Source organism: Rhinolophus sinicus, linkage group LG07, assembly GCF_036562045.2.
Source record: "Rhinolophus sinicus isolate RSC01 linkage group LG07, ASM3656204v1, whole genome shotgun sequence".
Classification (NCBI taxonomy): Eukaryota; Metazoa; Chordata; class Mammalia; order Chiroptera; family Rhinolophidae; genus Rhinolophus; species Rhinolophus sinicus.
Window position 1 is genome coordinate 68,566,873 of NC_133757.1, and position 25,397 is coordinate 68,592,269.

Below are 25,397 nucleotides of genomic sequence, written 5' to 3' on the forward strand. Positions count from 1 at the left end.
CGCCGCCCGCGCCGCCGCCCTCCGCCTCTGAGAGCTCGGCCGCCGGCCGCCGGCATCCAGCGGCGGAGCGCGGCGGCGCGGGCTGCTCCGGGCCGCGGGCGGCGCGGCGGCGGCGCGACTCTTCTTGCTCTTAGGCGGCGGCGGCGGGGCTCTCGGCGGCGGGGCTCTCGGCGGCGGCGGCGGCGGCGGCGGCGGCGGCGCGGACGCTCCTTTCCTCCCGCCGCCCTCCCTCGGGCCGCCCGCCCCGCCCCGGCCCCGCCCCCGTGACGCGCGCGCGCGGCCAACAATGGGGCGCCCGGCTGGGCGCACGCGCGGGGCGGGGCGGGGCGCGGTCACGTGCGCGCCGGCCACCCCAGCCTCGGGCACTCGGGCGGGTCTGGAAGGCTCGCACGTGCGGGCGCGGCAGCAGGTAAGTCCGCGGGGCGCCTCGAAGCGGTAGAACGACTGCCCTCCCGGTGCTAGGGACCCCTCTCTGCCCGCCCCGGCGCGGGGTCCTGCCCCACAAGACCCCTCGCGACCCGGCAGACCTTCGCACTCGAGGCTCCTTCCCCTGCCGGTCCTCGCACGCAGCTGGTCCCCGTGGGAGGTCACTGGCGCCACATCCCCCAGCACAGCGTGTGCCGGAGCCCGAGGATTCTTCACGTGGGCTGCGCTTTCGGGCTTGGGCTGGTTTCCACTGGTCAGAGTCGTCTGTGGTGAAGACCTTCTGGGGTGCCTGGCGCCTTGTCCTGCAGGCTCCCGGAATAGCCCAACGTGCTCAGCTCCAAAGCTACCCTGGCCCCGTGGCCCCTTTCAGCAGCGTACTTTTTCTGGGGCGAAGGATCCATCCGGTGTCCCCATGGAATTTCTCCTGATAAGTGGGCTGTGAGCAGGACGGACCCCAGTGCGGTCGCCCGCCTGAGTCTGCAAGGGGACCCCGCCCAGGTCCCTGGCTGGCAGTGGAACCTCAGGACAAATGCCTGGGCCACCTGCTCCTATTGTCCTGCACTAGCCCCTCCCGGTGTCCACCGCTAGTCTCACCTGCCCTAGGTTTCTTTCCACTCCCCATGTGGTCCCTTAGCCATAGCTGTTCATGGCTGGTCTGCCCTTTGCCTCCAGTCATTTCTCTCCACCTACACGGTCTTCCTTGGCAGGTGCCCTCCCCTAGTTAAAGCCCTCACTTCCCTGCCTTGGTAGGTGAGTCTGACCCTTCTGCCCCACCCTAAAATGTCTTTCCTGACCACCAGGCCACATTCAGCCCAAGTTCCTTAAGGGTTCCAGATTTCTCTGTGCACTGTAACACTCAGAATTATTACTGCACAATAACTTATCGCGAGTTCCTTCCCTTGAGACTGAACTCCAGAAGGGCAGGCACCAGATCTGAACCAGCTCTGCTGGAGGTCGGGTACACAGCGGGTGCTCAATAAATGCTTATTGAGTAAATGGAGGAAGTTTGAGATCATCTAATCTCAGGGGCTCAAACTGTCTCCCCTAGCTACAAATGGTGTCCCGTCTCCAAGGTGGGGCAGGGATGAGGGAGGTTGAATGGTGGGGGTGTTTTCTGTGGTGGGCTGAATAGTGGCCCCCAAAAGACATTCACCCCTAATCCATGGGACCTGTAGACATGTTGCCTCACGTGGCCGAGGGACTCAGCAGGTGGGATTAAGTCAAGGCCTCTGAGATGGGGACGACCCTGGATTACAGGGGGCCCAGTGTCATCACAGGGTCCTCATAAGAGGGAGGCAAGAGGCTCAGAGTCAGAGATGGAAGAGGCTGCGCTGCTGGCTGTGACGATGGAGGAGGGGCCACGAGCCAGGGACGCGGTGCCTCTAGAAGCTGGAAAAGGCCAGAAATGATTCTCCCTGGAGCCTCTGGAAGGACCAGTCCTCCCCTCACCTGGGTTTAGCCCCGAGACCCCAGATTCCTGAACCCAGAACTGTCAAGAGAATAAACGTGTGTGGTTTAAACCACAAAGCTTATGGTGATTTGTGCCAGCAGCCACATGAGGCTCACACAGGTGAGGCGGTGTCCCAGATGAGTGACAAGGGTGCAGGTGCTTCAGAAAGCTCTCCCCACCTTGGGCTGGGGGTAGCTGGGCACCAGGTCTCATGAGGGTGGCTCAGGGTCCATGGTGAGGATGTCCCTAAGCTGGTGGCCCAGAAACCCTGCTGCTGTTGCCCCCTGAGGGTTTCACCGTGGAGAGGAAAAGAACTCAGGAGGAACCCTCGAGCTTGGAAAGGTAGCTGGCTCAGTGTCAGGATGGGCTATGGTGTGGTAGGCCGTGTGGCAGGGCTGGAGTATTCCATCCTCATGCAGAACCAGAGTGCGCTGGGACCCAGGCCCGTGCGCTGGGACCTGAGGTCCCTGAGGCCAGAGGCTGGGTACAGTCAGCTGCATGGGCGCTGGAGTTGGGGAGACCCAAGCTCTCAGGCCCAACCCCATTCTACCGTGTTGCCCCAAAACTAAGACCTAGCCAGACCATCAGCTCTAGCGCATCTTCTGGAGCAAGAATTAATGACGGACTTGGTCTTATATTAATATTTTTGCTCCAGAAGATGTGTTAGAGCTGATGGTCCAGCTAGGTCTTAGTTTTGGGGAAATATGGTAGCTGGTCCCCCTGGGCAAGTTGCTAACCTGAGCCTCAGTTTCCGTTTCCCCTCTGTAAGATGTGGCCATGGCTGGGCGTGTGGGCAGGGCTGACTGTAGATAATGTAGTGGAAGGGCCACTCAGTGTGGGTGGGTGGGTGGGTGAGGGAGTCAGAAATGGACAGACTCCATGCAGTGGGGGTCAGGAGGGATGGGGACAGAAGACCTGGGGGGGCTGGGCAGGCAAAGGGCAAGGGTCCTCCCAAAGGCACCAGCCTTTAGGTTGGGAGAGAGGCAGCATTGGCCACTTGACCTGTTAGTGCTGGTCCAGAGGCTGCAGGGCAGTTCAGGTCCCTGAAGACCCCCCACGCCTGCACTGGGGGCTCCAAGTGTCCGTCTGTTGGAAACCTGCACTCCAGCTTCACACTCACTAACAATGCTGGGAACTGTCAGAAGGTTTGTGCCTCGGGGTCCTTCTTGGGGCCACAGGGAAATCTGCCCTAATGGACAGGCCCTGATTCTGTCATCACCCAGCCTAGGATGGATGGTAAACATGGGACACAGGCCCCAGGGCGAGGCCCCCATCCCAGACACAAACACTGTCTTCAGATTGAAGCCAGGCTCCAACCATGCTCGCCTGAGCTGGCTTTATTCAGTCACTGCCTACAGCAGTCTCCCCGCAGCCCTTAAGCTGGCAGGGGCCAGTCCCCCACCTGGGGCTTCCCCTCCCAGTGTGAGGTTCCATGCTCTAGGGAGGGAGCTTCCTGGTGGCCTGTGGTGGCCTGGCCCAGGCACTAGGGCCCATAGGGCAGCGCAGGGATTGCCAGGTACACTCAGGAAGCCTTCCTGGTTATCAGGAGTTGTGCTTCAACTTAACTTTGAAGGATGTGGTCAGTTCAATGGCCAGCGTCCTTTGGGTAGCGAGCTGGCAGCGGCCCCCCAGAGCTCCAAGGGGCTTCCATGTCACCGCCCACTTGGCTGGACATCCACCTGCAGCCTGATTGCTGAAAGTATCTGGAGTCATAGGCTGCTAGTTAGGACAGAGCAGAGAAGGGTGGTGCCCCTTGCCCAAGGCACCGGGGCTGCAGGGACAGGAAGTAATAGGATTCTGATAACCTTTGTCCCCAGTGCTCCCGGGGGGGCGGCTGCTCTGAGTGTGGACCATAAAGGCACCTCGGGATGAGGGACGCAGAGGAGCCTGGGCCCCAGGGCCAGCTCTGGCCCGGCCGCGTGAGCCTGGACATCACTGTCTGTTATACAGGGGGAGACTGAGGCACAGAGGTTGGCCCTGCTGTGCTCCCGGCTGTGAGCAGTCCTGTCCTCCGTCACAGGTGGCTGACGCTCAAGCAGAGCCTGCCGGGCTGCTGACAGGTTTTCAGATGTGAAGGCCAGAGTTCAAGTCCACGTGCAGCAAACGCAAAAGGTTAAGCAGGTACGGGACGTCCAGCCTTGTTTGTACCACTGATTTATTGAAGGAAAATGTCTGGTTTGTGCCGCTTGCTTTTGGACACGCTCCGAGCATCACGGCTTCGCCTGGCTGGATGGGCACAAGGGGCACTGCCCTGCACCTCCTTCCGGCAAGAGTGACGGCTGGCACAGAGCACTGCCCCGCACACACAGACAGGGAGGCAGGACTGCTGCAGAACGTCCCCCCGGCCCTGTGGGGCCCTGTGGGGGACTGCGGAGGCTGCCTGTGGGAGCAGCTCAGGGCAGTGACAAGCACAGGGGCACGGCTGGCCCAGCCCAGGAGTGCCCGGCACCTCCAGACACTGGACCCTTCTAGATGCTACGGGGTTGGTTGGGGAGGGGGCCGTCCTCCAGCCATGCCCCCGAGGTGCCCCTGTGCCTGGAGGAGGGGACAGGCCTAGGAAGGGAGGGGGGCCACCTTCCTCCCCAGCCTGGTCCCAACACTGCTAGGGCAGTCTGCAGGCACCCTACACAGGGCCTCTGGAAAGACAGGGAGGGGCCATGAGTGCCCCAATGAGGGCCAGGCCACCCCGAGCTCCTTCCCCAGGGAGATGGGAGCTCCCACAGCACAGCCTCCACCTGGAGCGGGCCAGGTCCCAAGGCCTCCGGGACCAGCCCTCCCCCGTGTCACTGCCAGAGTGCACCCTGCAGCCGGGGTCTGCCCGCTGGCTGCACACGCTCTAGAGGTGCTCCATGTCCTGGTCCTGGTCCGGCTCCTCCTCCTCCTCCTCCTCCTCCTCGTCCTCATCTTCATCAGCACCTGGCTTGTCCAATGGCACCTCGCCATCCCGGGCCAGCTCCTCCACATGAGCCAGCATATCGGCCATCAGCGCTTCCTCCAGCCGCTTGCGGACCTGCTGCACCAGCTCCTCCTGCTTCCTGGGGACACACGGACGTGCTGGCAGGGCATGTCCCTGTCTCCAGGAAGACCAGCGCACGAGTCCAGGAGGGCGGGACGTGCAGACATATGTGGACTGGTCACTTTGGGGGCCCGAGGCTCCTCCAGCCTGGCCTACAGCCCACGCTGCTTTCTCAAGCAAGTGGCCCTGACTCGGCCTTCTGGATGATGCCGAACTGTGCCAGGCCTGGGGGCCCCGAGTGCTTAGCCATGCTTGACCCCCGCTCCACTGGCCATCCCCTCTCCTCAGGCACTGCCCCAGCCAGCTCCGGTCTGCCTGGCCACTTGCCCCCTCCCAGCACAGGCAGTCGCCTGTCTGCCTGTCTCTTGTGGTCTTTCGTACACAAGAGCTCTTTTGCTATCACTTGAGTGGGTTTGCAAAGGGCGAAAAGACCATGAGTGTCCAGTCCACTGTCTCCATCCAGAGTGTCACTCGTCTTGTGTATGACCAGCTTTGCAGGTAGAATTCTAGGTGGGGAATGGCTTTCTGTCTCTAGGCTTCCGTTACTACAGTCAAGAAAATGGCTGTTGCCTGTTCTGCTCGCCCGTCTGCCGCCCCTTGTCCCCAGTTCTGCAGTTTCACTGCAACGTGAACCCAACATTTGTGTCTATCACCAGCTCTGGCAAGTGCTGGCCAGGTCCTTGTCCTGTGGGAGTCCCTTCCCTCCATCCTCAGCCCGCTCTGCACCGCCAGCCACTCCTCTCCTCTCCAGATAGGACCAAATCCGCTGCCTAACCCGTGACCCGAGTTTTGTCATTTTAGTGAGCTTTAAAAATTCATCTAGTCTTTTTCGATAATCGTGTTCTTATCCTTTCAGGGCTCTCTCCTGCCCTTTCCCTTGGGAGGAGCTTGAGGTGGGCATGGTGTCCGTTCCACATGTTTGCCTCGCAGGGGGCACAGGGCTTTCTCGTCCCCACGAAGCTTTTAAGCCCTGACTTCTGAGACCGGAAGCCCCCCTATGCCTCCACCCCATGCACCACTCAGGCTGTGGCTGCTCTGGTTTCCAGTCCCCTCTTTGTGTGGGGTCCCCAGAGAGCTGACTTCTTTTGCCCTCAGCTGTGCACTAGCATTGTGAAGTCTCAGTGTGTTTGCCTGTTTCCTGTCTGGTGCCAGTTCATACCAGTGCTTTGCCAGGATGCCTCCCACGGGGAGTCTACCTACACTGGGCATCAGCAACTCAGGCCCTGGGCCATATCTAGCTTCACCTCTTACCCCCAGTACTTCCTGTTCCTGTCGTGTGCCACACTCCCTGCCATTCTCTGGAGCCCCCTCCTCTGTGCCCACCCACAGCCAGTACCCCACCCCCTCAGTAGGCACCATGAAGGCCTCACACCCGCTGAGCACTTGGAGGTACACCAGCCCCAAGCCAGAGGGCTGGGAGGGAGGGCGGCTACCTGATGTCCTCGTCGGTCACCATGAAGGCCTTGCAGAGGGGCTGGGCCGTGTTGAGCCACACCCCGGGGTTCTTCTCCACGGCGGCTGAGAGCTGCCCAGTAATGGGCATGGTGCTGGTGTGCAGGGCGCTGGCAATGGCCGAGAGCAGGGTCTCATCTGTGCAGCCGGGACCCACACCTGCAAAGGTGTAGGAGGGGCAGTTACCACCAAGCACCGACCTTTGCCCCTTAGCCCCGGATTTTGTTCCCCAACCCCCCTTACAGACAGGCAGCTGCTCTCACGACATAAAAGGAAGACGCTGTGTGCTCAGGGGGAGCAAAACTGCACCCCGAATCTTTTTGGGGCCCCTAGGACAGACACATCCTGTTGGTCCAGCCCTCACCTCGCCCCCAGCTGTGCTGTGCTGGGGCTTAGAGGCCATCTACAGGCCCAGGAGCGCAGGCTGGGAAGCTGATGCTGACGAGGAACCAGGCGGCTGCCCCGCTGGTCCAAGGCTTAAGGGGGAGGATACCCCCATCCACCCTGGGGGCCAGGGTTACCTTGCAGACCCTTTGGGAGGTCCATGGTCTTCACAAGCTCCTCCGCAATGTCAAAGGCATTCAGGCCACTCAGCTTCTTCTCCCAGAAGAGCTGCCACCAGATAGACAGACATGAACCCACTGGATGGCCACCCACACCCACATGCAGGTGACCCAGGGCAGTTGGGAAGATGGCCTCTGACTCCCAGCACTGGCTGGGGCTGCTGGCGCCCCCACGTGGGAAATGAGAGCATCACAGCCTGAGGGGCACCATCCTCCAGGAGACCCAGGGGGCTCAGCGCCCAGGCCTGTCTTCCCAGGGCAGAGAACCACCCACCCCGACCTCGGGCAGGACAAAGACCTAGGATGTCAGACGCACCGTCCACACTGACGATTTATGGTTCCCAAAAGATGACTGTTGCATACTCTGCTACCCAGTGGGCATTTGTAAATACGCACGAAAACACGGATAGTTCTTGGTTTTTGAAAAGCAAGTTATAAAGCTGTATATGCATGACCTTACTTAAAACAACCCTCACAAAACTCAGCCACCTATTCAAGAACAGCAGCCTGCAGAAGCCCGAAGTGCCCCCGCAGCTGTCTGTGTGGTGGACGGGGTCAGGGAAGGGCTCTGTTCCCCATGGAACTTGGTTCTGGGGTGATCACTCCTGACTGCAGCACTTGGGCCGAGGGACCCACAGACGCCGGCTCTGAAGAGTGGACTGAGCTCGGGAGGAAAGCAAGGGTTCAGAGAGCAGGTCAACCGTGGCCTGGCACAGGTGTGTGTGCGTGTATGCGGGGTGTGTGCTCACCTGCCGGGGCTGCTCCACAGCCTTCTGGGGGTCACTCTTCACCTTGTTGCTGGGATGGTTGGTGATCTTGGTCACTGGCTGCTTGAAGATGGAAGCCGTCTGCCTGACGGGGAGGGCCGTGTTCAGGTCAGGCTTGCCCTGCAGAGACATGCACGCTGGCATCCAGGCCCCCAGAGCCTGGCTCCTGTGTCCCCCAGTTACTAGCACACCCCATGGCACCCATGGACCCGGAGGCAATGCCAAGTCCAGGCCCTGCCTACTTGCTGCCCTCAGTGAGGCTCTGGTCGCACACCTGCCCTGTTCTCGCCTTCTGTGCCAGCTCTGTCCTGCTGCCTGGGCAGGGACAAGGAACATACGTCCATCAGAGACTGGGGGACACAGCATCACTGGGTGCAACAGAGCAGTTGGGACTGTGCCGGGGCCCCTCCAGGGACAGAATGGCAGACAGTGTCTCATCTTCTTTCTGCTTTTCTGTGGCCTCCAAACCTCCCTCAGGGAGTCCTTATGACTTCAACACTAGGGCAAGTGAACTCGATTATGAATCAGCTCTCTCCCACCCACAGTGGGTCCAAATTGGTGACCCCCACCCCAGCGTGGCACCGGGTGGCTCACCTTGACCTGGTTAGACGAGTCGTAGCGCACCCGCTGCCGGCTCTTGTTCATCTTGCTCATCAGCATCTTGCCCGTCCGGAAGTCGAAGGTGCTCAGGTCCATGGAACCGCCCAGGTACCGTGCCAGCTGGGGCTTGCTCCGGAACTTCTTCCCGCTCGGGCTGCGGACAGAGAGGGGTCAGCAGCTATAGGAGGTACAGGGCAACGCCCCTCGACATTAGGCCACCTGCAGATGCTGAGGCCGAGAGCTGGGATGAATGTGCCCAGACCTACAGAAGGATGGGGCCCACCTCTGGAAGCCTGGCTGACATTTCCAGAACATTCCAAAAACAGAAGTACGCCTGGTTCTTGAGAAAAGACCCAAAGATAGCAGGTATTTGAGGAACAAGCCCTAACAGCAGTCTCCTCGTAGTTACAGGGCCTCCTGGGGGGCTAGGCGGTAAAGTCTTATGTTAAGATTTGGGGCCAGGACCCCAGACAGCCACCTAGGCGTGACCTGTTGGGAAAGCTGGAAAGCAGGCGCTGTCAGGACCTGGCTGCTTGGCTCTGCACCTTGCTCAGCTCTCTAGCACACGACGATGTCCGCCCACAGGGCCGCTGCACAGCGGAGTCATCGCCCAGCTCGCAGCAACACTACAGCCATCTCAACTCGGGCAGCCACTATGCAATCAGCCCGGCAGTGCTTCATATGATCAAACAGCACTTCTACACCGAGGCATTTCCCTGAGAAATGAAAACACGCCCATGCAAAACACACCCCAACGTTCATGGCATCAGATTCACAACGGCCACAAGATGGACAAGCCCAAAGGTCCCACAGCTGATGGCAAACACAGCATGGCCCAGCCACACTCTGGAATATTACCCGGCCGTGAAAAGGAGGGAGGCACTGACACTCGCCACAGTGTGGATGGACCCTGAACACACGGTGCTCATGAGAGAAGCCGGACACACAAGGCCACACAGTATGTGATTCCATTTATGTGAAATGTCCAGAACAGGCATGTCCACAGACAGGAAGTGGGCTCATGGTTGTCAGGGGCTGGGAAGGCAGTGGGAGGTGACAGCTAAGGGGCATGGTGTGTCTTTCTGAAAACCTCCAGGACAAGCCCCTAATTCAAGCAACTGCCTGCCTGCCCCCTCCAGGCCTGCTCCAGACGGCCCAGCACAGGGCAGATGAGGGACAACACAGGGCAGTGGGGGACCTGTTATACCCAGGAGACCAGGATGTGTGCCCCCCCTCCCCCGGGACAAGGGAACCAGGAAGCAGTGCTAGTTCCCTGGGCCTGGCCATATCCACTAGGACAGGGCGCCCCGGAACAGAGCCCTCACGGCCTCGGGGTCTGAGGCCATCGAGGACTCTTCTGCAAGATCCACTTTTCTGTTCTGCTCTGTGCGGGCTGATGTGAACCCCCAGCCCACGTGCCCAGGACAGCAGAAAGGAACCCAAGTCCCTGACATGGGTTTCAGACACAGCGACAAAGAGAGAAGGGACCCTGTGAAACACTCGCCACCATTTCTTTGCCTGCAGTGACCTCACCACTGCTGGTCGGCCTTTAGAAATGAAGACAACGGAGTAAAACGTAGCGCAGACAGGTGGTTGCTTAGGGCTGGGGGTGGGCGCAGAGACAGTTAAAGGGCCTGCGGTTCTTTCTGGGGTGATGAAAATGTCCTAAAATTGACTGTGGTGATGGCTGTGTCTGTGAATACGCCAAACACACTCAATTGTACCCCTTAAGTGGGTGACCTGTGTGGGGCGTGCACCCTCGCTCAATAAAGCTGTTTAAAAAGAATGAGTGCCAGGGGCTCCAGGAGGAGACGGGGCGTGATGCTAATGGGCACAAGGGTTCGTTTTGGGGTGATGGGAATGTTCTGGAACTAGAGTGGTGATGGGTGCACATATTGTGAAATGTGCTACAAATGGCTGAGCTGTACACTTTTAAAGGGTAAGTTGTATGGCACGTGAACTACACCTCAATTTTCAAAAAAGGTTTTGCAAATCTGTACTGACACATGAAGACGTCCCTGATATTCACACTGTGGCGTGGAGTGTGGCTGACTGTGGGGATGGGGGCCAGCACCCAGCGTGGAACCCAGGGCCTGAGGAGATGCAGGATAGAAACTTGGCCTCAGCCCCCCTTCCTTCCCTTCATTCTGCTTCTCATCTATTGAAAGGGCTGCTGCAAGGCTCACCAGGACCAGTGAGTGGGCATCCACAGCACACCCAGAAGGAGGCTTGTGACCTGCACCGTCCAGTGAGGCCCAAATATCAAGGCACAGCTAGTTATGGACAACCTCAGCGTGCTGCCCAGGGAAGTGGCGGATATGCTAAGCCCTTTCTGTTCTTCGTAAGTATATTTCTACTTTTAAAATGAGATCTTCTGGAAAAGTCCTCTCTATTCTGCACGTCTCAAGAATTAATTATTCCTTAGGTTAGGGTACTCACTTCTCCCAAGTCCTCAGTTTCCTGCCTGGATAGAAAATGTCAAGTGGTGAGACTTTTCACAAGGAAAACACCCAGCTGCTACCAGATGCCCCACCGTGCCACCCTACCCTTGTGGCACACCCTGGGATTAAAGCTAGGCCCAGGTCATCAAGGTGGAAGGGTAGGTGGGTGAGTCCCTCAGTGAGACGGTCTGTGGGGTCACTCCACCTCTCCATGGCAATCCTGCAAAGAACACGCTCGCTCCCTTCTATTCTCTGGACCAGGAAACGAAGGCCTGCACGTTCCCAGAAGCAGGGCTAGGAGCAGGGGCCAGGTCTGTCTGACTCAGCAGCCTCCTCTCTGCATTAAGAGAACCAGGAAAATCTGTGCTCCTGCCCAGTCGCCTAGTTCAGCAGGGGGCTCCAGGCCAGGAACCCACATTCCAGAAAACACTCCAGTTCCGTGTCACATCCCCCCCAGATCTCCCATCACTGGAACGGGGACATCTGGCGGGTCACTTGGCCAGAGACCTGGGAGTGGTGCTGGCTCCCAAGCCCCCTCCTCTCCCATTTCAGTCTGACTCTCAGTGGAGCTGTGTGAAACCTGAACTCATGTCTGTCCAGTCCCGGGGTGGAGCTTCTCCCCACCTCCAGAACCTGATGCTCAGGGCTGGGGCCTCAGAGTGGGGACAAGGTGGGGTGATGATGGTCTCAGGGCACTCCAGCCACGCTGGCCTGGGTTTAGCTGGAGCTGCAGTCAGCTCTCCACTTCCCCAGACCTCTGCACAGGCCGTTCCTGCTGCCTGGCTAACTCCACTGTTAGGGGTCAGCTGTGTCATCTTCTCCTCAGAGAGGCCCTCCCTGATCTGCCCTAGCTTCACTTAGATCCCTGCACTTCTCAGCGTCTGTCACCACAGGTAACTACAGGAGTAATAAGATGAAGACTGGTGCCTCAGCTGTCACCCAGGAGGGAGGGGAGGGCGGGGTCTCACTCCCTGATGAATGGCCAGGACCCAGCTGTGCCAGACACCCAGAAGGTGCCACAGAGGGATTTGTTAAATTAACAAAGAACTAGAGGCAAAGATGCCTCAGCCTTTGGATCTAAAACAAAGAAGCCAGCACACAAGCAAGCTTGGAATCAAATGAGGCAGATGGTTTCTAGCTAGCCTGAGGCCTATCTACTGACCCAGGAAGACATAACTACAGAGATTTAGATTTTCTCAAGAGCCAGCAAAGGAGTGATGTCACAGTAGGTGGCAGCGGAGGAGAATGCACACTTGTCCCTAAGAAACAGCTGCTTACAGTGCCACTGTCAATGCCTAAGTTAGAGTCCAGCTGATTACAGTACACATCTGGGGGCCTAGTTTTGCTCCCAATTGTTGCCCTGCACTTTTCCGGAACCAGATTCTCAGCTTGTCCTGGGTGAGTTACCATCCTTTCCCTGCTCACTTCCTCACTCATTCTCCCAAAACGGACTAGCAAAGGCCCACGGTGGCCGCCAGTGCTAGAGGATGGACTGGGGGTTCTGCCTCTCTCCTCAGCCTCACCCAATAAATTACTGGGCCCACAACCGGCGGTAAAACCCCCAGCACCCGCTGGTATTTAACACGTGGCAGGTATCCAGCTCGCTTTCACCAGGGACCTAAAGCAAAGTGGAGGGAGCCGGTCAACCTGGCTCAGAAACAAAAACATCTACTGCCACGAAAAAAAAAAAAGGGAGGGAGAAGGCAAACAGCAGGTGGCCCACCGTCTGGGGTTGGGCTGCGAGCCTCCCACTAATTCTTTGTTCCACGGAGGGGGCTCCGGCCACTTCTCCTAAGACGAGGGCAGCCCCTCCCTCCAATTTGGGGTAGAACTCTGAAAGCCCCAGACCAATAACGTGCGTGCAGGACTCAGTCTCACGTTCCCGCATCTCTGCGGAGGGAACACCAACAGCGGAGGGGAGGGGAGGCGCCCACGGAACACGTTTAAACATGGGGAGGGGCGGCGGGGCCCGGTAACCATGGGAAAGGACCAGGAATCTACATTCCTAGCACGTCCTCCCGAGCCACCAGAGGAAACCCTGTTCCCCAAAACCCCTGATCGCCAACCACATCGGGCTGCGCACAGCTCCAAGAGCGCGCGCGCGACGCGAATCAGAGGGACAACCCAACCCCCACCCCCGCCTCCCAGCGGCGTCCGACCCGTGCCGAGCGCCCCTCGGCCCGTTGGTCGCTGCCGCACAACAAAGGCCCCTACGGGATCGCCCGGGGCCAGTCCGCATGCCATGCGGCCGCGCTATGGGGCGCACGCGCACTGGGCCGGGAGAGCGGGGGGCCGCCGCTCACGCACGCGCACTGGGCCGGGAGGAGGGCCGCCCCGCGCGGGCGCGGGCACGCACACGCACTGGCCCGGGCGCCCGCCGCGCGACTGTACGTACGCACGCACGCACGACGCACACGAGGGGCCCAGGCCGCGGCCCTGGTCGGGGCGCCCAGGCCGCCGCAGAGGCCGCTGGGAGGGGGGCCCTGCCCGGCCGGCACGCTCATTCACCTATAGTAAAAGATATCCCTGTGGCCGGCCGACAGCCCTGACCTTCTGGGCACTTCTTCCCTCTCCCAGCCCTGCGGGAGCGCCGGGCACTCCCACCTCTTCCGCTCCATCGCGCCCGGTTCCTCGGCCCGCCGCCGCCGCCGCCGCCGCCGCCCGGACCCCCGGTCTCCGCCGCCGCCTCAGCTGCCTCCGCCGCCGCCACCGCCACTTGCCGTGGCTGTTCCGGCCCACAGGCCCCCTCCACCCCCAGCTGGGCGCACGCCGGCTTTGCCGCCCTCTCAGCCCCCTCCCCGCTCTCGCCAGCCCCCGCTCGGGGGGCCCGCTCCGCCCACCCGCCCGCGCGCGGGGCCGCGTGTTGCGCAGGCGCCGCGCAGGCTCCGCCCCGCGATAGCGGCGCCTATCAGCATGCGGACAGGGGCGGGGCCTGCGTCGGCACGCGGCTTTCGACCTCGGGCACCGCCGGCGGCCTGTGTCCCCTGCACACCGCTACCTGTCCCCTCGTCCTCGCCTGGCTTCCAGGATGCTCATCTAATGCCGGACCTTTGTCTCGCCCCTCCCCTGGTCTCCCAACGTCCAGTCTCTTTCACTGGTGGCCATTGTCGGTGACCACCCCAAGTCCCAGCCAACGCTTTTCTGACGCCTCAGAATCCGGGAATACACACCCCCTCTCCTCACCTCCACCTTGGTTCATCTACCATCTGTTGTCTGGGGGTCCAGGACCCTCCTATGGAAACTTGTTCACCCCTTGTTCCCGCTTCCCAAAACCTCTTCCCCTCCTTAGCCAGGGGATACAGGTGGCGCTCCCCCCTCAGTCTCTCCCTTGGCTGCAGTGCTCCAACATGGCAGAGACTGGCCGGCCCAGGGCAGGCGCTTAAGATTGCTCAATGAGTGGACAGCTGTGGCCGGCGCCAGGAGCAGGCTGGATCTCCTGACGGTCCTCTGGGTGAGTGGCGAGGATGCGGGTGGGAAGGCCCCGGGCTCCACCTAGGAGGCAGAAGGGTGGTCTGCACACCTGGTTCTCCCTCACAGGTGTCTTCCCAGCCCAGCCGGTAATTCTTGCTCACAGGTCGGAGGCAGGTCCTGGGCGGGAAACCCAACCCTACAACAGGCAAGTGTCACTTTAAAGTCTTCAGGAGAGTGCTACTTCTCAGGATTCCTTATGCCCCTTATCCTCCTGGGTTCCCCTAGGGGCAGCTGGCTAACAGTTGCTGCCTCTGCTGAGAAGGCTGCTCCCTCACAGACTGAAGGGCTAAGTGGCCAGGCAGGCACCTTGTCAGCAGGTTACAAAGCTGGTTTGATGCCTTAGATTCCTATCTGCAGAGCTCAGTACCGAACCCAGGACTCGGGATCCTGGCCTTCCGTGGAGGGCACTGTTCTTAACTGCTAGGTGTGTTTTCCAGCATGTATGACTTTATTTTAAAAATTGTAATTACAAAGATAAACACGTTCAGATATGCTTATTTCTGTATAGAAAGTTTCTAGAATTTTCAAGAACTTGGCAAGAGTTGGAGAGAACTGCGCAGTGGCACCGGGGAGGGGACAGGCCACACTGTACCCTTCATGTGATGGTTGCACACGTTTATAAGTTCGGAAGTTCTTCCTTTCAAAACAGCCTGATTCTCCCTCCCCTTGAGTGTGGGCTGGATTCAGGGATGTGGTCCTAGCAAATGGAATGTGCAGTGACAACAGAATCCAGTGATGGAATGAGACTGCCCAGGGGAGGTCATAAAAGACATGTGGCTCCTGTCTGCTCTCTCTCTGGGATCACTCGCTGGGGGTGGGGGTGGGGGGGGTAGGGTGGCAATCAGTGGAGGGGCCCCATGGGGGAGCTGAGGCCTCCTGCTAGCAGCCATGTGGGAGAGCCATCGTGGAAGGGACCCCTCCAGCCTTGGTACAGCCTTCAAGATGAGGTGGTCCACACTGGCAGCTTAAATGCAGTCTCATGAGGGACCCTAAGGCAGGACCACCCAGATAATCCTCCCTAATTCTTACCTACAGATACTGAAAATGTTTTTCACAGGATAGTTTCTTAAGGTAGTGATAAATACACTTTGCAGGTGTTATCCATTAAACATCTTAAATAATGTTTCTGCCAGCGATTGGGAAACAACTCTATTTGTAAAATTTTGGAGGTGAAAGGACTGCCGGGCCACCCAAGCCACCAGGACTATAGACAGGGTAACCAAGTTGCCAGCATCACCATGTCCAGGCGGCGCAGGTTTCAAAGTGAAGTTTAATGCTGTGTGCACTCACATCAAAGTTATTTTCCGAAACTATAGAAAGCCCTAAGTCATGCTGTGGACCTCCTTGAGGTCTGTGCTGAAGGCTCACGTTCTATATGCAGCAGACATCGCCACCAGCCACCTGCACGGGGACAAGGGAGAGTGAATAGAGGGCTCTCGGCTCCTGTTCTTACAGGAGAAGAGGCATTGAGCAGTGAGGGGGACACGGACGCTGCAGTCAGGCTCCAAAACCAGAGCTAGCCATGCCACCTAGGAGATGCGTGGCCAGCCTCTGTGCTGATAGGCTGGAGGTGCCTGGAGAGCCCACCCAAGAGCCCCACCGGTGGGCAGGATTCTCCAGGGCGAATAGTCCAGGTGAGCCGCCCTACCCTGAAAGCACAGGGAACCCGCCTTGTGGAAGCTCACCCCTCTGCCATGCGGGAATCACAGGGTTCACCGCCAACAGCTGCTGAGACTTACCAGAGAGGTCCAAGGAGGGTAGGTTTAGTTGTCCTTAAACTTGCCGTTGATGTAGGGCACCCAGTCCAGAATCAGCCGCCAGTCGGTGGCCCACACCAGCCCTATGGTACCCACGGTGCCCCACATGCCCACTGTGGGAATCCTGCAAAGGACAGCGGAGGTCAGGCTCTGCTGGGAACTCATCCTCCTGGCAGCACAAGTGAACCCCTCCCCATTCTGAGCCCCTGCCCAGCACGTGGACACATTCTGTAGGGTGGGTACATGCAGAAGACCCCGAAGTGACCACTCCCATCTGCCTTCATGTTGGGATCTGCCTAAGGTTTTATTTGAGGAATCGGCTGCTAAAAAAAACAACACCCCATGCTTATAACCACCGTAACAACAGGCGCCGTGTGCACAATGTATAGTGGTTTGCTGATCCCTGCAACAGCCTATGACCGGAGGAGGCAGGTGTATCAGGGTCTGTTTCACTGATGAGACCAAGGCACAGAGTGGGTGAGTCAGTCCCCTGAGGACACAGTCTCATACGACAGATCTCATTTGTTTACTTTCTCTGGTCCACTGACTAGAACGTCGTCAGCCACAAAGGTTTATCGCTAATGTCTCTGGCACCCAATAGTGCTAGATGCTAGCACATAGTGGGTGCTCAGTAAGTGCTTCCTGACTGAATGAAAGCCTGGATGAGTGTGTCGCTGCTCTGACCAAGCCCAGATGAGATTGGACCAGCTGAGCTAGGGGAAGTCCCAGCCAACAGCCTGAGAGACTGCATGGGCCCTGGTGGTTCTCACCTAACACTAGGGATGGCCTTCACCTTCCCGGCCAGGTCGCCCCAGTTGTCGTTCACCACCAACAGTGTCTACCTGAAGGGCAGAGCCACTATCCAGAAGCATCTCCCACCCCTTTCCCTGCCAGAGCTCGAGGACACGACTGTCAAGTGTAGGCCCCTTTTAGCGCCTCACGTTGTGGACACCAGGCAACCCCCTGCAGAGGTCACCCCATCCGTGTTGCCACGGGGGGGTCACCCCAAAAAAGTCACAAAGTCAAAAGCAAAGCCAGGAACACAGAACCATTTTTCAGGCCCAAAGAGCTGAGCCGAAGGTGCTGGGCGGGGACAGGGTGGGCGTCTTGTACGAGGCAGAGAAACAGGTTCTGAGCGGCTCGGCCACGGGGTCAAGAGCCCGCCACGTACGTGTGCCGGGACAGACCGCTCCGCTTCTCTGCGCCTGTTCTTTCGTTTGTTGCCCGGCACGATTCAGGCCGCGGTCCAGGAGCCATGGTGCGCGCACTGATGGGGGCCGTGCGGCGGCGGCGCGGACCGGGAAGGGCGGGGGTTGCGTCCTCACCAGTTCTTGGCCAGTTCGCGGTAGCGCGGGCCCAGGAACCTGCTCAGCATCATGGCACCGTCTGTGGCTCAGGGTGACCCTGGTTCCGCCCAGCCCGGACGCACTGCGCAGGCGCACAGAGGCCCCACCCCGGGTCAGCCAACCCCGCGTTTGGACCCGCTGCCGCTGCGTGCGCGGACGCGGAAGACACTACAGTCACTTCCGGGGAGGTTCAGATGAGGTTAGACGTAGGCTGGAGCGATCCATGTGCTCCAGTTCTACGTGTCTCCGCCCCCCTGGTTAGCGTGGCCCCCAGTTACGCGCCGCCTCTGGCAATAAAGTACGACCTATGAAATTTGGCTGGTGATTTCGTGTACTTACTACGTGCCAGGACTTCATTTACAATTAACGAAACTGAAGCCAAACGGAGAAGGGACGTGCCCAGCGTCGCACAGAGGGGCAGACTGCGATCTGAACCCACTTCTGGAGCACTGGAGTTGTCATTGACCCGCTGTCCTCGAGGCTGTGGCCAAAAGACAGTTCCTCCCCGAACCTGTTTGCTCTTCGTGAATTGTCTGTTGTCTGAAATTTTCGGCACGTTTTCATTTGAGAGCGCGGTGATTCCTCCTCCCGGCTGCGGAAGGAGGCCGGCTCGGTGCCGAGAACACCCAGGTCTCCCGTTAGCTGGTGCGCCGTCCGCACAGGCCCACCCGCTTCTGGCTTTCTGCAGGCCCAGGTTCGCTCCGGCCCAGCGTCGGATGCAGCAGGCCAGGAGGTAAGCTCCCGACGCCGTGGGCTGGCTGCCGGGCCCTGCCTGGCCCGCTGCAACCCTCAGCTCGCCTTCAACCCTCAGCTCGCAGGGGCTGCGGGTTCTGATCTGCCCCTGGCCCCAAACTGGGGGTGGGAGCCAGCAATAATGTGTCCCTTGTTTCCCCGAAAATAAGATCTAGCCGGACAATCAGCTCTAATGCGTCTTTTGGAGCAAAAATTAACGTAAGACCGGGTCTTATAGTAAAATAAGCAAATTGATTTTTGCTCCAAAAGATGGATTAGAGCTAATTGTCTGGCTAGGTCTTGTTTACGGGGAAACACGGTAGTGACCGTGATCTGGTTTCTTGATCTTTCCAGTTACCCAGGAGTTTTTGAGCTTAGTATCAGAGAGGTCCTGAAAAAGCCTGACCTTGATGGAAACTTAAAAAGAGGGGCAGTGTACTGGCTGTTACGAAGATTATGAGAGAGGAGGAGAAAGAATAAAGCTTCCTGAAAAGAAGAGCAGAGGTGGGCATGGAGGCCTGGGGCTGCAGGTCCTGGATCCAGCAGTTCCTGAAGCCATGCCTCCACTACTCCTTTCCGCATAATGTACTTTATCCAACTGGGCAGAGTGCTCTTCGTTTCAAGTGATTAAAAAAAACACAAACAAAACAGAAACGGCATAAGCAAAAAAAAGGACGTTTTATGGCATGTTGGATAGCTTCAGGCATGGCTGGATCCAGGACTCTAGCAGTATCATTACAAATCTCTCTCCATCAATTAGCTCTGCTTTCTTCTGTCACCCTCCCTCTCTGGTCAGCATCACCTGGAAACTGCGTTGACATTCCACCAGTCCTTATAGGAAGATGGTACCTCTTTCCCAGTAATAACAGAACATGTCCCAAGGCTGGTCCTTGTTAGCCTGCTGTGGAAACGGCAGAGTGAGCCCCTCTCATATGAGGACATGGGCTGAAACTGGGGGAGGAGGGGACTCCCAAAAGGGAATAACCAGGATTCTATGACCAGAGGAGAAAGTGGACAGCAAGCCATTTTAAAATGTACAATGCAGTGGCATTGAGTGCATTTGCAAGGAGCTCAGTGTAGTTCCAGAGCATTCTCATTTCTCCTCAAAGAAGCCCTGTCCCCATCAGCAGTCACTCCCACCCCCGCCCCAGCCCCTGACAACCACGAACCCACTTCCTGTCTGTGGATGTGCCTGTTCTGGACATTTCCCGTAAGTGGAATCACACACTGTGTGTCTGGCTTCTCTCATGAGCACCATGTGTTCAAGGTCCATCAACGTTGTGGCGAGTGTCAGCGCCTCCCTCCTTTTCATGGCCGAGTAACACTCCATGTGTGGATAGGCCACACTCTGTGTTGTCAGTCATCTGTCCATGAATGCTTTTTAAATTTCTACAACTTCAGTGATGTATATTTGACATACAAAAATACACATATTTAAAACGTACAACTTGGCATGTGCATGCCCGTGAAACCACTACCACCACTGAAATGATGGCACACTTCCCCCACCCCTCCCAGCCCTAACCACCACTCATCTGCTCTCTGCTATTGTCAGTTAGTCTGTGTTTTCTAGACTTTTCTGTAAAGGGAACCTTTGGTGTCTGGCTTCTTCCCAGAACGTAACTATCCTGGGAGTCACCCAGCCATTGCGTGTGTCAGTGGTTTGTTCCTTCTGGTGCAGAGTCGCATTCCATGTAGTGTGTGGACCTGTGTGTTTAGTCATGTGTCGGAGGACATTCCGGTTGCTTCCAGGTTTTTTCTATTACAAATGGAGCCGCGATGAACCATCGTGACCAGGTCGTTGTGTGGACGTGTCTTCGTTTTTCTTGGGTGGGTGTCGGGATTTGGAGGGCCAGCTCATAGGGAGGCATCTGTTTAACTGTTGGAGAAACCGCCAAACTTTCTCTTAATTGCGGTATAACTGATGTAGGACATTACACTAACTTCATGGGTACCGCCACTCTTTTGTAAAGCGTTGCATCAGTTCACATTCCCACCAGCCACGTGTGTGAGTCCTGTTGCATTTGGATGTTTTAAAAGGGCACATGCTATTCATTTCGCAGAGGTGCTATATGCTGGCCAGCTTAAAACAACAGAAATCAATGCTCTCCCAGTTCTGGGGACAGATGTCTGAGATCCCCATGTGGCAGGGTGGCGCTCCCTTCCGAGGCCCCAGGGTAGAATCCATCCTGCCTCTCCCAGCTGCTGGGGGCTCCAGTGTTCCTGGGCTTCTGGCTGCAGCACCCGTGTCTGCCTCCACCTTCACATGCCCTCCTCCCTGGGTCTGTGTCTCTCCAAAGGACACTTGTCATTGATTTGGGGCCCACCTAGATAATGTAGGATGACCTCATCTCAGAGCTTTCCCTTGATTACATCTGCAAAGACCTAGTTCCAGATGCAGACCTCACTTTACTGGGTTTCACAGATGATGCAGTTTTTACAAGTTGCAGGCCAGACCCTCACCAGCAAAAAGGTTATGGTTTGCTTTACTGCGGTGGTCTGGGACTCAGCCTGCAGTGTCTCTGCAGTTGGCCTGTAAGGTCCCATCCACAGGTTCCAGGGGCGGATGTGGCATCTCTCTTGGGGCCATCACCACCCACTGCAGCATAGCATGGGCTGAGAATGCCCACCGCGGAGGGGAGGGGGTGTGCTCACCTTAGTCTGGCATGTCCCTTCCATTCTTGGCTCATGGGTGACAGGTCTGCTCTGGGAGGCCAGGCTCTGAGGGTTCTCATCAGTCTCTGGCTGTGTGGCCTCCAGAGAGCCCGGAGGGCTGCCCTGGGGCCCAGTTGAAGGCCTGCGCCAGGCACCCAGTGAACCACACACGTTCTCACCATGCCCCGTCCCCTACCCACCACATTTCTGAGCTGAGCCAAGCACTCTCTCCTAGAAATTTCCAAGGAGCCAACTGTTGCTGGGAGAGGTGTGACGCCTCACTTGGTGAGGATTTTGGCACCTTTACACACCTTTGAGCTATATAACTCACCTACCATGCCATTCACCCATTTAATGTGCACAACTTAGTGGGTTTTTGTGTATCAGTTCTTTTTACAAATCAACAGGCAGCATCTTGGGAAACGGCTTTTCTGTGTGCGCCACTCCCGGTCCCAAATCACCAGGAACCCAATACAAGTGCAGGATCCCATCTCATGCACATCTTTGGTTCTAGAAGGATTCACTGTGGGCTCCTTTCCCGGTCAGACTCCTGTTGTGGCTGATTTGCGTGCCTCCAAAAAGACATGTTGAAATCCTGACCACTGGTGCCTGTGAACGGGATCTTATTTCGAAAGAGGGTCTTTGCAGATGTAAGATGAGGTCATACTAGAGTAGGGTGGCCCTGATGCAGTGACAGGTGTCTATATAGAGGGGGCTATTAGGGCAGACACATGGTGAGTGAAAAGCCACGTGACGACAGAGGCAGAGATAGGCTGATGCAGCCACTAGCCCAGGGACACAGGAGTCCCCAGAAGCTGGAAGAGGCAGGAAGGACTGTCTGCTCCTTGGGAGGGATCAGGGCTCTGTGATACCATGAGCTTGGACTTCTGAGCTGCAGAATGTGAGAATCTATCCCTGTGGGTTTATGTCTCCTTCAAGAGTGTGGCCACCCCAGGGTACTCACACCCCCAAGAAGCCCGGCATTCCCAGTGCCACCTTTACAGGATGCGCTCAGGCCACTCAACAAGCTGCTCCCATGTACACGAGTTCAGGCCCCCTCCCCTTCAAAAGCACACAGCCACCGAGAGATCCGGGGCACAACTGAACATTGGCGTAAAATGTCACATTTATTGCTACAGTGCTGTTAAGTACAGAACAGGTCTCCAACCTACTTTTGAAAGGGCATTGTTTAAAAATTCCAGACTCCAGCCAACCGTGTGGACACTTGTATAAAAAAAGTTTTGAAAACCAATTATCTTGAGGCACTCAGCACAACCCCCCCCCCCAATAACTCTGGTTCTTCCCCTCCTCCCCAGTGCTACTTTTTATATGCTGGGTTAATCTTTCTTTTATATATCTGTAATTTAAATTCAGTATATAACACACAGTTCCAAAGTCTGTGGGCCTTGGGTGGGTGGGGGGGCTCAGATCCTTGGACCCTGCCCATCTGGACCTATAGGTAAAACCAGAAGCAGAGTAAGGGAAACTGAGGCAAGTTCCCCAAAAGAGACGAGACCCAACAGACCAAGGGAGTCACCAGGTAGCCCCCTGTAAGCCGATGGCTTCTTGCCATCCTGATGAGTCTCAGAGCCCGGATGTCCCACCTAGTGCCAGCTCTGGGGCACCCCGCTCCCCAGCCTTGGGGAATTCCAGTCATGTGGGATCAGGAGGCCCCCGGGTGCTCTGGGAACAGGGTTGAGGGGGGTCTTTAGAGGGGATGCCTGAGCTGGTGGGGGGGGGCTGCTGGTGAACACAGCCAGCCTGGGGGTCCTTAAGGCTTCTGTGGGGGACACGGGGGGTGATAAGGGAAGAAACCAAGACCCCAGCATGCATGACACTGCACCTGGGTGACATGTAGGGTGACCAGAGACATGGATATTCAGTATAAACCTGGAACATTCACGTGTAGCCAGGGACCAACTGGTTCCCCTGCTGACACGTGTGACCAGAGAGGGGACTTGGGGAGGCCTGGGACATGGGGCCCTCCTGGTTTTGCAGCTAGTCGGTCATCTGGGAAGGTGCACAGCTTGGGGCCTTTTCTGGGCACAGGGACCCTGTACCTTCTCCCTGTAATGTCCACACCCACCTCTGACCCGTCCACAGCAGGACGGCCACTTGGTGGAGTCGGGGGGGGGGGGGGCAGTTTTCTGTGCAGGCCTCAAGCCGCAACCCCTCTGCCAGGGTGCAGAGAAGGGGCTTGGGTTCCCAGGTCAGAGGAGACACCTTTGGACCGGACTCTAATAGTGCGGTCCTCGTGCCTGGGAACGTTAAGTCCCAACAAAACCCCCCATCTTGGAGAGATCTGTGGGCTCCAGGGTGAGCAGCTTGTGGGGTCCCTGGGAGGGCTGTGGGGACCAGCAGGCCATGGGAAGGTGCCTCGGGGACCAGGCTGCTTCTGGAGGAGGACCCTTGGCATTTCACTTGGAAGGGTGGCACCTCCCTGCAGGCGCCCTGCCCTGAGAAGCCGGGGTGTCCTCCATCTGGAGGCAGGGAGGATGGGGGTGGGGAAAGGCCCACCCACCACTTTACGCCAAACCAGATGCACCATCCCTGTTCAGCAGCTGGGCTACCCAGAGGCACCTCGGTTTTACATTGGGCCTCATTAATACAACTTTTAATAATCTGGTTGCTCAGGAAATGCAACGGTCACTTCTAGAAACAGCAGCAGAAATAGCAAGAGACATGAAACTTTTATACAAAAACATTTGTTGCTTACAAAACATATGCAAAAAAGCTAAAAACAAAAACAAAAAGAACCACCAAAGGCATTTTTTCCTTGCTAATTTTCTTCTACGTTAAAAAAAATCTCATAACTAGCATTCTTTTTATTTTCCTTAAAAAAAATATTAGGCATAGGCACAAGTTGCTGGTGGCTTCTGAACAAGCCAGTTTTGCACAGCGTCTCTCTCCAGCAGGTGATATGTTTCGATTCCTCCATGTTTTATACTTAAGGCATTTATTTTTTCTGACAGTGTAACGTTTCTTGCTTTCTGATTTTTACAAAAAACAAACAAACAAACAAAAAAACCCAAAAAAACTTCGGGCCAGGTCTTGAGTGGCAAGGCTAAGATGCAGTTTCAGGATCCATCAGGTGTCACAGAGCATGGGGACAGCTGAGACCTGGGGGTGGGGGTGAGGGCGTGAGGCTGGTGAGGGGACAGCAGGGTCCCTAGGATGCTCCCGTACCCAGTGTCACCTCCAGGGCCCCCATCACACAGAGCCGCCTTAGGTCAGTGTTGGCTCAACACTGGCCACAGCCGTCTGTGAGGTGGACACCGTCGGGCCCACATTGAAGCTGGACCCAGCACCTGGTATGACCGTCCCGGAGGGGACTAAGGTCAGGTCACTTGTCCCACAGCAGCGTACCTTTCACATGTGGCCAGCAGGGTTGTGGGCATCGCTCAGGCCCTGATGGGCAGCTGAAAGTACCATCTGGGGGTCTCCGACCACGCCTGACACCTTCTCCTCTTCACGTCGTTTCAAGCAGGCTGCTTTGGGGTTCAGGTTACGCTCTGTGAGGAGGGGGGAGAGCACTGTGGGAGAGGGTCCCCTGGAGAATGAGAATATGAGGTGGCAGGGCTGGGAGCATGGCAAAGAGCGCCAGGAGAGAAAAGGGCCCCTAAACGTGTGGCCACCTCCACTTCTCGACTTGACCCCTTCCCTGACTAGACTGTGCAGCGCTGGGGGTCATAAAGAACAGGCGGAGCGTTCCGGGGCACATCTCCTGTGAAGCGGCGCGCGCACACGGGGTGGGGGCGGGGCGGCCGGGCGCCTACCTCGCACCTGCTGCTCCAGGCCCAGGATGACCTGCACGGCCTGCTGCAGGATGAGCAGCTTGGTCTGCGCCTTGTCCGACTTGAGGTGCAGCTGGCACATGCGCCCCAGCTCCCGGAAGGCCTCGTTAATGTCCCGCACGCGCACCCGCTCCCGCGCGTTATTGGCCATCCGCCTCTCCCGGTCCCTCAGGTCTTTCTCCTCCAGGGACAGCACCTCCTCCGTACTGCTGGGTCACAGCACCGGGGCCCCCATTAGTTACGTGCGGGGACGGCGTGGTGGGCAGGAGGGCGGGCGGGCAGGGCCGGGGTGTAGAGGGAGCCTGCTGGCTGTGTGGGCAGGCACCACAGTGAGGGTGCGTGTGCCTAGTGTGTGCTCACGCCCTGAAACATGCTCCTGGAGCAGAAACCGGACGCCACGTGCCTGTATGTGACTGGTTCCAGGTGAGGCTGTGTGTAGTCATATCTGAGGGACATGACCAAGGCTGGACTATCCCCAAGATGATTGCTTTTATCTGTCCTTTGTGTCTTGCCCATCCCACGCGCCCCAGGGCTGGCCAGGAAGGGAGGGGAGGCCTGGCGCTCCTCTGGGGATGATGACCTTTCCCGTTTAGAGCAGCCGCCTGCTGGGTGGCGGAGGCCTAGGTTGCCTGGCTTGACCAGCTAGGCTGGAAGGGCTGAGGAGACTAGTTCAGCAGGCCTGCAGAGGCCTGGCGAGAGCCCTTGTACTGAGCAGTGGCCCAGGACGTCCAGTCCCCCAGGAAGCCAGCCAGCGAGCTCACACCCTCCAAGAGCCCCAGAGCTGGGCTGCCCTGACATGTGGGCCTGGACTGGCCATCATGAGCTCTGCCCACAGGCCTCAACTCTGGGCTTGGGGCTTCCGATCTACGGACTTGGGGCTCCAGCGGTGGCTCCAATTTATGGAGTACCCATGTGTACTGGGTAGAG

The 25,397-nt window shown here is 57.7% G+C and overlaps 3 protein-coding genes and 2 long non-coding RNA genes across 19 annotated transcripts in view; 2 read left to right on the plus strand and 3 right to left on the minus strand.

Moving 5' to 3' along the window:
* Window positions 1-333: 333 nt before the first annotated feature.
* LOC141572658 (uncharacterized) lies at window positions 334-4,153 on the plus strand. Its single transcript, XR_012497981.1, has 2 exons — window positions 334-409; window positions 3,827-4,153. It is a non-coding gene; the product is annotated as an uncharacterized LOC141572658 (long non-coding RNA).
* MBD3 (methyl-CpG binding domain protein 3) lies at window positions 4,014-13,470 on the minus strand. Of its 4 annotated transcripts, none has more exons than XM_074337473.1 (6): window positions 13,320-13,470; window positions 8,269-8,428; window positions 7,657-7,794; window positions 6,866-6,956; window positions 6,326-6,503; window positions 4,014-4,911 (listed from the first exon to the last, which is right to left on the minus strand). In XM_074337473.1, the coding sequence occupies exons 1-6, from the start codon at window positions 13,331-13,333 to the stop codon at window positions 4,713-4,715; spliced, it is 780 nt and encodes a 259-aa protein (XP_074193574.1). In that variant the 5' UTR covers window positions 13,334-13,470; the 3' UTR covers window positions 4,014-4,712. The 4 variants fall into 4 exon arrangements, with proteins under 4 accessions (XP_074193574.1, XP_074193573.1, XP_074193576.1 ...); XM_074337472.1 differs by having other exon boundaries at window positions 13,224-13,358; XM_074337475.1 differs by having other exon boundaries at window positions 4,719-4,907; window positions 13,224-13,358.
* Window positions 13,471-13,638: 168 nt separating this feature from the next.
* Window positions 13,639-14,673, plus strand: LOC141572659 (uncharacterized). Its single transcript, XR_012497983.1, has 2 exons — window positions 13,639-14,166; window positions 14,290-14,673. It is a non-coding gene; the product is annotated as an uncharacterized LOC141572659 (long non-coding RNA).
* Window positions 14,674-15,438: 765 nt separating this feature from the next.
* On the minus strand, window positions 15,439-17,454 carry UQCR11 (ubiquinol-cytochrome c reductase, complex III subunit XI). The gene is made up of 3 exons (XM_019744096.2): window positions 17,269-17,454; window positions 15,926-16,067; window positions 15,439-15,587 (listed from the first exon to the last, which is right to left on the minus strand). The coding sequence occupies exons 1-2, from the start codon at window positions 17,319-17,321 to the stop codon at window positions 15,950-15,952; spliced, it is 171 nt and encodes a 56-aa protein (XP_019599655.2). The 5' UTR covers window positions 17,322-17,454; the 3' UTR covers window positions 15,439-15,587; window positions 15,926-15,949.
* A 2,105-nt stretch (window positions 17,455-19,559) lies between these two features.
* Window positions 19,560-25,397, minus strand: part of TCF3 (transcription factor 3) — a 39,774-nt gene continuing 33,936 nt past the window's right edge. For 2 of the 12 annotated variants that reach the window (XM_074337462.1, XM_074337460.1), the window contains exons 18-20: window positions 24,453-24,679; window positions 24,043-24,188; window positions 23,348-23,796 (exon numbers count right to left, since the gene is read on the minus strand). In XM_074337462.1, coding sequence (XP_074193563.1) covers window positions 24,046-24,188; window positions 24,453-24,679 — 370 coding nt within the window. In that variant the 3' untranslated portion in view covers window positions 23,348-23,796; window positions 24,043-24,045. Of the gene's footprint in view, window positions 19,901-23,347; window positions 23,797-24,042; window positions 24,189-24,452; window positions 24,680-25,397 lie in introns of those variants that run through there. The other 10 variants (XM_074337463.1, XM_074337459.1, XM_074337461.1 and 7 more) reach the window with 9 other exon arrangements.